The sequence below is a fragment of the Salvelinus alpinus genome, chromosome 31 (genome assembly GCF_045679555.1).
Source record: "Salvelinus alpinus chromosome 31, SLU_Salpinus.1, whole genome shotgun sequence".
Lineage (NCBI taxonomy): Eukaryota > Metazoa > Chordata > Actinopteri > Salmoniformes > Salmonidae > Salvelinus > Salvelinus alpinus.
Window position 1 is genome coordinate 15,204,486 of NC_092116.1, and position 10,907 is coordinate 15,215,392.

The window sequence follows — 10,907 nt, forward strand, 5'->3', positions numbered from 1 at the left end:
TGTATTGATATTCTAGTTTTGTCCCTTTAGGGCACCTGTAACCCCCCCTTGCTTACCTACGTTGAAATGCTTGGAATGTCCTTCCTGTGAAACGCATTAAACAATGCCCACGTTAATTTCTACTCCCGTCTCATGTCCTGTCCTTATATTAGTTGTATAAATAATAGAGTGTGCTATACAACAGATATGGTCATTCAGGTTAGGAAGTGCAGCTCAGTTTCACCTCATTCTGTGGGCAGTGTGCACATAGCCTGTCTTCACTTGAGAGTCAGGTCTGCCTACGGCTCCTTTCTGGATTTTGATAATAATCGGGTATCGGCCTAATTCTGCTCTGCATGCATTATTTGGTGTTTTACGTTGTACACAGAGGATATTTTTTTGCAGAATTCTGCATGAAGAGTCTCAATTTGGTGTTTGTCCCATTTTGTGAATTCTTGGTAGGTGAACGGACCCCAGACCTCACAACCATAAAGGGCAATGGGGTCTATAACTGATTCAAGTATTTTTAGCCAGATCCTAATCGGTATGTCGAATTTTATGTTCCTTTTGATGGCATAGAAGGCCCTTCTTGCCTTGTCTCTCAGCTCATTCACAGCTTTGTGGAAGTTACCTGTGGTGCTGATGTTAAGGCCGAAGTACAGTATGTATAGTTTTTTGTGTGCTCTAGGTCAATGGTGTCTAGATGGAATTTGTATTTGTGGTCCTGGCAATTGGACTTTTTTTGGAACACCATTATTTTTGTCTTACTGAGATTCACTGTCAGGGCCCAGGTCTTACAGAATCTGTGCAGAAGATTTAGGTGCTGCTGTAGGCCCTCCTTGGTTGGTGACAGAAGCAACAGATCATCAGCAAACAGTAGACATTTGACTTCAAATTCTGTTAATGTGAGAACGGGTGTTGCAGACTGTTCTAGTGTCCTCGCCAATTTATTTATATGTATGTTGAAGAGGGTGGGGCTTATGCTGAATCTCTCTCTCCCTCTCTCTCTCTCTCTCTCTCACACACACTCTCTCTCTCTCTCTCTCTCTCTCACTGTTTCTCTCTCTCACTGTTTCTCTCTTTCTGTGGTTTTCAGCCGGATGTCTCAGAACTCTTAGTTCTCTCATACTGTAGGCTATAAAACTTGCACTTCAAGTTGACCATTTTAGCAACAGTTAACCAACTCTGTTGATGAGGCAGCTTATGTATGTATATATATTGGACTGAAATATGTGAAAGATGTCCTTTGACCTAGAGATCAGAAGTTCTTAGTCAAACACAACCCACAGTGTTAACTGTAACATATCATTATCATCTAGGCCTAGAATAATCTGTGTCATTAATAACAATATAATGAGAGGAATGTATATCCATCCATCCAATTGAGTGTAAATCCTGAATGAGAGATCACTAAAAGAAGACTACTGTATTGTGTTTGCTTTTTTTTCCATAGATGTTTTTGGTGAGGTGAAGTGGCTCTATGGTGATAGAAGCCCTAGAGGATGAGAGTCTCATACCATCAAAGTCCCTCACACTATGTGTCTCTTAGACAACAGTAGCTGCAGTAATAAAGAATATTGGATGCCAAACGTCAATGATTATATACCTATAAGTCCAGCTAGGAGACTCTGAACTGTAAAATACACAGTTAAAGACCATAGTCATGAATGAATGAGTCGTCAACAAATATGATGCGGTCCAGTTCGACCAATCACCTGTAACTCCATTGTTGAAGCGTTGTCTACATGGGTGGACTCTTTCCACTCAAGACCCAAGTTGTGAAGAGCTGACAACTTTAAAGATGATCGCACTGTGTCTGATATTTCCACTTCTCGTAGAGATGGGTAAGTCAATCTTTATTTATTCACTGCTTATGTGATGATTTGGAGACATAAGGTTTCCAATTACTATTTTATAGACACTTTGAGAATCCAAAGTTGTGTTTGAGATATGTAACAGCTAATATATTTGTCTGTTCTCTACTTCATTGGGTAGCTGGGATTGAATCTTTATCCATACGTCAGGAGAGTGGTCTCATGTCAGCCAAAATTGGAGACACAATGATTTTGCGTTGCTTCTATGAAGGCGACATGGCCATGCATTTCTCCTGGTACAAGCAACCCTTGGGAGAAATACTTCAGCTCTTCTCAACCGTTCATTATAACTATGACAGGAACGCAACATTCTATCATGAGTTTAAGGATAACCCTCGCTTCTCAGTGGAAAATGGCCCAAAAAAGAATCACCTAAGGATCTCAGACATGCAACTCTCTGATTCCGGCACTTACTACTGTGGAAATGCTTATACCAATAGGGTGGAGTTTGGAAAAGGAGTTATTCTCATTGTAGAAGGTACATAGAAAGTTTTTGTTTTAAATCTGAATTTACAGCTATACGGTGTAAAAATGTGCTATTATGTTAATCAGATGAGATCTTAATTTAACAAATGATGAATTAGAATACTCGCTACCGTGATAATCTAGAAATTAATGGGTTAGTTTACCTTTTTGTCAGGTTCAGGTTCCAGAAACATGCCTATACTCCAGCAATCTGTGTCTGAGTCAGTCCAGCCAGGAGACTCTGTGACTCTGAACTGTACAATACACACTGAGACCTGTGCAGGAGAACACAGTGTCTATTGGTTCAGACGTGGCTCAGGAGAATCCCCTCCAGGAATCATTTACACCCATGGAGACAGGAGTGATCAGTGTGAGAAGAGCCCTGAGGCTGGGTCTCCTACACAGAGCTGTGTCTACAACCTCCCCAAGAGGAACCTCAGCCTCTCTGATGCTGGGACTTACTACTGTGCTGTGGCCTTATGTGGGGAGATACTGTTTGGGAATGGGACCAAGCTGGACATTCAAGGTAATTCCAATTTCCTCTGCTATACATTGCCACAAATACATTTTAATGTATGCCACATAGCTCAAAATGATTGCTTTTTGTTTCAACCAATTCATGCTCCTAGCCTTAGTTTTAATAGGACCTTTATTTTGGCACAATGTATTTCGTTTAAAAAAATTGTCTCTACAATGGGGACTTTTATTTTGAAATTGATTGTTTACTAGTATCATATTTTACCTAAGCATTCATGAATACAATATGAATCTACTGATACCCTTTCACAGTTCCAGAGCATGATTCTCCATTTGATCTAAGTCCTACTGTTCTTGCCTTGGTCGTGTCCAACATCGTTCTAGGGATAGTGACCCTTCTGCTTGCCTGGGCGGTTTACACGAATCTGAACAGACATCACAGAGGTAGTTCTTTTACTTTACATCATGTCTAATGTTTCATGTATATGTATAAACTGTAACGTCTGTAAACGTCAATGTAATATCTAACTTATAAGCATTGTCAATTAACTACATGAGGTTAAACAGAAAAATGTATTGTTTAAAAAAATAATAAATGGCCTTCCTCTGTTTCAATCTCTGAAGGGAGGAAAGATGGTCCAACATCCCAGGGGAATCAGGTAAATTCATAAACGTTCATGAATATATTCTCCGTTTTTACACAAAAGTGTCTCTTTACAACTGTCATTTAGGTTTCCTTACAACTAGTATTCAGCTTGGAAGTAATAGATCACTGTACTAGATGTAACTTACTTTTCTTTGTGATGGTTGTTACTTTTTTCCATGGAACGTCTCTCTGTCACTGTTCCACTGACTGTACGGTCATTTAGTGGGTGTACAGTGTGTTTGACAGGTCTTTTGTAGAGGAGAAAATAAAATGTCATGTAGCATCTGGCATCATAATGCATTTTGCCATGGCTTCACCTCTCACAGAATCAAGACAGTGACGTGTTGAACTACGCTGCTGTGAGTTTCACTCCCAAGAAGAACTCTTCCTCCTCCAGAAGAACAAGAGGGAAGACCAGCAGAGAGGATGCAGTGTACTCTGAGGTCAGGTACCTTCAGCAGGAGTGAGAAACACAGTATCACCACTGTCACAAAGACTCCAAGCAGAACCAGTTAACTCCTTGTAATAAAATGACTGTTAGTAACTGAAATGTATGTAATTTTGACAATGTATATATCTTAGATTTGTCTGATTATCCTGTAATGCATTCAAACATTTTACTTGTGCTTTTAATTAATATACACAATATATCACAATAAACAATTATATTTTAACCCTCCATACATCTCTGTTTTCTCTGTAAAGTACATATATGTTACCACAGGATTAAAAGGAATAGCAGTTTAGCTGAATGTGTGTCAGGCTCCATCAGTCAGAAACCCATCATACCATAAGCTTGCACAATATAAAGATAGTTCTGACTCTACATACCTCATATACAGTTGAAGTCGGAAGTTTACATACACTTAGGTTGGAGTCATTAAAACTCATTTTTCAATCAACCCCCCCAAAAAATTGTTAACAAACTATAGTTTTGGCAAGTCGGTTAGGACATCTACTTTGTGCATGACACAAGTAATTTTTACAACAATTGTTTACTGACAGATTATTTCACTTATAAGTCACTGTATCACAATTCCAGTGGGTCAGAAGTTTACATACACTAAGTTGATTGTGACTTTAATAAACAGCTTGGAAAATTCCAGAAAATTGTCATGGCTTTAGAAGCTTCTGATAGGCTAATTTACATAATTTGAGTCAATTGGAGGTGTACCTGTGGATGTATTTCAAGGCCTACCTTCAAACTCAGTGCCTCTTTGCTTGACATCATGGGAAAATCAAAAGAAATCAGCCAAGACCTCAGAAAAAAATTGTAGACCACAAGTCTGGTTCATCCATGGGAGCAATTTCCAAATGCCTGAAGGTACCACGTTCATCTGTACAAACAATAGTACGCAAGTATAAATACCATGGGACCACGCAGCCGTCATACCGCTCAGGAAGGAGACGCGTTCTGTCTCCTAGAGATGAACGGACTTTGGTGTGAAAAGTGCAAATGAATCCCAGTACAACAGCAAAGGACCTTCTGAAGATGCTGGAGGAAACAGGTGCAAAAGTATCTATATCCACAGTAAAACGAGTCCTATATCGACATAACCAGAAAGGCCGCTCAGCAAGGAAGAAGCCACTGCTCCAAAAAAGCCAGACTACGGTTTGCAAATGCACATGGGGACAAAGATCATACTTTTTGGAGAAATGTCCTCTGGTCTGATGAAACAAAAATAGAACTGTATGGCCATAATGACCATCGTTATGTTTGGAGGAAAAAGGGGGATGCATGCAAGCCGAAGAACACCATCGGGGGGGGGGGGGGGCAGCATCATGTTGTGGGGGTGCTTTACCGCAGGAGGGACTGGTTCACTTCACAAAATAAATGGCATCATGAGGTAGGAAAATTATATGGATATCTATATGAAGCAACATCTCAAGACATCAGTCAGGAAGTTAAAGCTTGGTCACAAATGGGTCTTTCAAATGGACAATGACCCCAAGCATACTTCCAAAGTTGTGGCAAAATGGCTTAAGGACAACAAAGTCAAGGAATTGGTGTGGCCATCACAAAGCCCTGACCTCAATCCCATAGAAAATGTGTGGGCAGAACTGAAAACGCGAGCATGGAGACCTACAAACCTGACTCAGTTACACCAGCTCTGTCAGGAGGAATACGCCAAAATTGACACAACTTATTGTGGGAAGCTTGTGGAAGGCTACCAGAAATGTTTGACCTAAGTTAAACAATTTAAAGGCAATGTTACCAAATACTAATTGAGTGCATGTAAACCTCTGACCCACTGGGAATGTGATGAAAGAAATGAAAGCTGAAATAAATAATTCTCTCTACTATTATTCTGACATTTCAACATTCTTAAAATAAAGTGGTGATCTTAACTGACCTAAGACCGAGGATTTCTACTAGGATTACATGTCAGGAATTGTGAAAAACTGAGTTTAAATGTATTTGGCTAAGGTGTATGTAAACCTCCGACTTCAACTGTATACAGTACCAGTCAAACGTTTGGACAGCCCTTCTCATTCAAGGCGTTTTCTTAATTTTTTACTATTTTCTACATCGTAGAATAATAGTGAAGACATCAAAACTATAAAATAACAAGGAATCATGTAGTAATCAAAAAATATAAATATATTGGAGATTCTTCAAAGTAGCCACCCTTTGAATATTCTGGTATAATACATTAGATTTTGGAAATGGTGCATATCTCATGATTCAATGTCAGTGTAGAAATGGGAAGAGATTTGAAGACAGAAAAAAACATTGAGTAGAACATTTTTCAATTTCAATTTCAGATCATTTTTCCTCTCAGAATGTCTAAATGTTGTGTGGTTCTCCTTAGCCAATGAATGTACTCAAGGGAAAGGAACCAAGCCTGACATTGAAGGTAAGACATTTGAAGAGCTGAGCTCTATTACAGGCTGCACGAAATGTAAAAAATATTGTAAACATTATCTTCTCATCACACAGGTCACCAAATTTATGTACAGTACAGTTATATGTATGGATTTTTCTCCTTCTCAAGAGAATCAAACTGAATTACATAACATTTGTTCTGGTTGTTATCATTATTATCCTGATAGTAACAAACATTCTCCTGGCAATATTGTGAAGGAGAGCTCTGCAAGAATATTAGTGTGTTAATGCTTATCTTTGTCATACTTTATACAAAATAAATGATATATGAATACCATATATTAATGGCATAAATTATTATTATATCATGTATGAATGGTACATTCATGACAGCCCACTTTGAGTGGAACTCTAGAGCTCTGTCAGAGTGACCATTGGGATCCCTTCTCCCCTAGTTGCTCAGTTTGGCCGGCGGCCAGCTCTAGGAAGAGTATTGGTGGTTCCAAACGTCTTCCATTTAAGAAATATGGAGGTCACTGTGTTTTTGGGGGCCTTCAAATCTGCATAAATGTCTACGGACAATTCCTTCGACCACATGGCTAGGTTTTTGCTCTGATATGAACTGTCAACTGTGGGACCTTATATAGACAGGTGTGTGCCTTTCCAAATAATGTCCAATCAATTAAATTTACCACATGTGTACTCCAATCAAGTTGTAGAATTATCTCATTGATGATCAAGGAAAACAGGATGCCCATAGCTCAATTTTGAGACTTATAGCAAAGGGGGAAAAAATCTAAAAACCTGTTTTCGCTTCATCATTATCGGGTATTGTGTGTACATTGATGAAGAAAATGTTGTATTTTATCAATTTTAGAATAAGGCTGTAACGTAACAAAATGGGGATAAGTGAAGGGTTCTGAATACTTTTTGAAAGCACTGTATTTTTGACTAAATGTTGGAGATACAATATTATCAAAGATTTTTACAAGGACCCTACAGAGCACTGTGAATATGATATGTTTATTCTGTCCTTTTAAGAGAATCTTTAATAAATGAATTAATAGACTTCGATGTGGTGAGGAGCAGCAGCTAACTAAAGAGGCTGTGTAGCTCCAACTATATTTTAACAAATTATTTAACGCCTAGTTACACATTTCGTTAACTAATTGTCCAAAATATTGGTTATATGGAAAAATGACTTAGAAACGCACATAAGCAGACACTTTTGACAAAAAACACGAAAATGTCGTCTCTACCTGCAGCTCTACCTGCAGGACAATGGCGGAGAAGAACAACTTGATGACCCAGTTCTAAATGAGATTCACAAAATGAACAAAAATCTTGAAGAGAAAATTGGGAAAGTGGGCGAAGATGTGGCTGAAATATAACATACAGTGGGTGCACTGACAGCAAAAGTGGACACACTCGACAACCAAGTTACACACGCAGATGAAAGGATATCAACATTGGAGCACAAGAGCAAACGCCTAAATGACACTTTTGAAAAAATGGAGACTGATCAAAAAACTCGAAGAACGACTTCAATACCAGGAGAATTACAGTTGGAGAAACACACTCAGGATCAGAGGGGTTCCCGAAATCCACATAAATAAGGAAGATTGTGTGAAAGACATTTTATGCAACCTATTTTATAAGACACAGGAGAATTTTAACAACATGCCCATTGAGAGAACACATCGGACACCGACAACACTGCGCCCAGGACTAGCCCCACGCAACCCCCGGCCTATCCTGGTGAAATTCTTACAATACACTGACAGGGAGAAGGTCCGGCTCAGAGCCAAAGAGCTTAGGACTTTTCAATGGAAGGGGACAAAGGTGGAGTTTTTCCCTGACTTTTCCAAAGAGGTTCAAGACAAGAGAAATGCGTTCTCGGAGGTGAGGCATATGTGCATGAAACAGGAACTGAAATACTCGTTGCAATATCCTGCTATGTTCTGGGTTACTTTGAGAGGATCATTACGTTGTTTCACAGACCCAAAAGAGGCAAAGAAGTGTGTCGACGTCAATGAGGCCGTACAAATTGAATAGCGTGGTAGGCTATGGAAGTTCCATATGGTGGCAATGGTTCATCACTGATGGACTAACATTTTTCTGTATGGAGATAGAACTTCCCATGTTGTGAGTAACTGTCTCATCGAGTGTTTATGCTACACATGCTGCCCATAATTTATCTTTCTGGTTTACAGCTGACATCATTATAGTACTAGATTAAGCAGGACTATAGTCCAAGCATATCATTCTGTATTATGGCTATAGTGGTGATAAACATATATATTATTTTAAGTTTTCATTCTAATAACAGCAATAGTGGGTCAATATAGACCACAACAGGTGTGTTCATACCATGAGTGATGGGCACAAGCCAAAGTGTTAGTCAGCTTATTTTATTTTATCATTACTTTGACTTATACCTGTCTTTCTTTTGTGGCTGACCTCAGTTTACATTCCTTTCTTTTTGAGTTATTCAGTTCATGTATCAGTCTACAGGAGAAATGTAATCTCTTCTCTCTGTGAAAATAATGATCAGTCTGTCTTTATGTTCAATGTTTTGGTTGATTTATGTCATCTCTATGACATGTCATATCGGTCATTTCAAAATGTATATGGTCATGCGTATATTTGGCGTTGGTAAAACGTGCTAATTCTAGTTGGCGAGTCAGCGCCCGGAAGACCTCGGGACACTTCACACGGATGAAGGCCTGGTTTGGGGGGGAGATTTTTATTTTGTATGTTCATTTTTTTGTACCTTGTGGGGTTGGGGGATGTTTATGACATATTTGTTCTACGGAAAGTTTAGTGTTCTGGGTGGGGGGTACTACCAGTCGTTTACTTTCATTGATTCGCTAAGCAATGGCTATCAGAAATGCATCGATTTAAAATATCACTTAGGTTGTTAAGTGTAGGTTGTTAGGTTGTGGTAATAATATATTTACAACCTTTCAGATATAATGACCAATGTGATTAAAGTTACGTTGTGGAATGTGAACGGACTAGGTTCATATTTAAAAAGATGTAAGGTATTGAATTATCTTAAACAAAAACACTCAGACGTGATTAAGCTCCAAGAGACCCACCTACTGGAAAATGATGCTCCTAAGGTGGGAGACAGATGGGTGGGTAGTGCTTACCATAATACATTCAACCCAAAAAAGAGGTGTCTCTATTCTATTTTCCAAAGGTATACATATTCAAGTGGAAAAATATTTTAAGGACAAAGAGGGATGAATCTTGATTCTACTTGTAAAGATATTGGGAAATATTTATGCTCCAAATTAAGAGGACCCAGACTTCTTGCTTCAACTTAACAAAATAATACTGGATTTTGGTGATTTTCCTCTGGTGCTGGGGGGGGGGGGGGGGGGGGGGCTTATAATCAGGTCCCTGATGCTTTTTTAGATACATCCAAAACTGGTCTAACCAGGACCTCAAAAACTCAAGAAGCAAATAAAACAATGTGTTAAGATGTTGGTCTTTCTGATATGTGGAGATTGATGATTCCAAACGCTCGCGATTACACATTCTTTTCAAATAGGCACACTGTTTATTCACGCATCGACTGCTTTCTGATCTCACACTCTCTCATAGATAAAGTGGGTGCTTGCAATGTGGGCACGATAGCTATTATGGATCATGCACTCATTGTTCTGAATGTTAGAATAGGAGAAGAAAGATAACATTTTAAATATTTCCTTTGGAAACCGCCAAAACTCCCGATAAACTTTCAATAATCTGATAAAACTATATTGAAAAAACATACTTTACGATGATATTATCACATGTATCAAATAAAATCAAAGCCGGAGATATTAGCCATCTATAAAGAAAGCTTTTCAGAACGCAATCCAGGGTTCCTTCCCGCGCCTTGCTGAACAAAGGAAATAGTGGTCACGTCATTCCAAGAGCTCTTGTTCGACCTCAGATCAAGCTAGACACCCCATTCCACCTCTCACTGCCTCTTGACATCTAGTGGAAGGCGTATGAAGTGCATGTATATCCATAGATGTCAAGCAAAACATTGTCTGAGAAATGACCTCCTCAGCTGGAGGTTTCAATGGGTCCATAAAAACTTGAAGTACCTGGGGATCACGTTAAATCCTGGTCTAAAGAACATGCTTTCTGAAAATCTTGACCCACAGATTATTTGAGTCAACAAAAGTTGGACCCCAGAATCCAGTAATGTCCCTTACTAAAAATATATGGACTCAGATTTATAAGAGAGAGAGAGATCTTCACCTTTCTTGATAAGCTCTGCTTCGTTAACCTTTCTAGCCCAGGGGTTCCGCTAGCGGGACACCCACAACATTCCGCTGAAAAGGCAGCGTGCGAAATTCAAAAATATTTTTTTGAAATATGTAACTTTCACACATTAACAAGTCCAATACAGCAAATGAAAGATCAACATCTTGTTAATCTACCCATCGTGTCCGATTTTTTAAATGTTTTACAGCGAAAACACAACATATATTTATGTTAGATCACCACCAAATCCAAAAAACACACAGCCATTTTTCCCAGCCAAAGATAGAGTCACAAAAGCAGAAATAGAGATAAAATGAATCACTAACCTTTGATAATCTTCATCAGATGACACTCATAGGACATCATGTTACAC

The 10,907-nt window shown here is 38.9% G+C and overlaps 1 protein-coding gene across 2 annotated transcripts; it reads left to right on the forward strand.

Annotated features, from left to right (window-relative positions):
• Positions 1–1,704: 1,704 nt before the first annotated feature.
• LOC139561397 (uncharacterized) lies at positions 1,705–4,124 on the forward strand. 2 transcript variants are annotated; one of them, XM_071378452.1, is made up of 6 exons: positions 1,705–1,823; positions 1,975–2,331; positions 2,494–2,844; positions 3,108–3,239; positions 3,420–3,454; positions 3,768–4,124. In XM_071378452.1, exons 1-6 carry the CDS (start codon positions 1,781–1,783, stop codon positions 3,906–3,908), a joined length of 1,059 nt encoding a protein of 352 aa, XP_071234553.1. In that variant the 5' UTR covers positions 1,705–1,780; the 3' UTR covers positions 3,909–4,124. The 2 variants fall into 2 exon arrangements, with proteins under 2 accessions (XP_071234553.1, XP_071234554.1); XM_071378453.1 differs by lacking the exon at positions 1,705–1,823 and having other exon boundaries at positions 1,981–2,331; positions 3,180–3,239.
• The last annotated feature ends 6,783 nt before the right edge of the window (positions 4,125–10,907 follow it).

Coding starts and splice junctions, on each gene's coding strand:
- LOC139561397 (XM_071378452.1), top strand. CDS start 1,781: ATGATCGCACTGTGTCTGATATTTCCACTTCTCGTAGAGATGG. Junction 3,240..3,419: donor TCTGAACAGACATCACAGAG/GTAGTTCTTTTA, acceptor CAATCTCTGAAG/GGAGGAAAGATGGTCCAACA. Junction 3,455..3,767: donor CAACATCCCAGGGGAATCAG/GTAAATTCATAA, acceptor CACCTCTCACAG/AATCAAGACAGTGACGTGTT.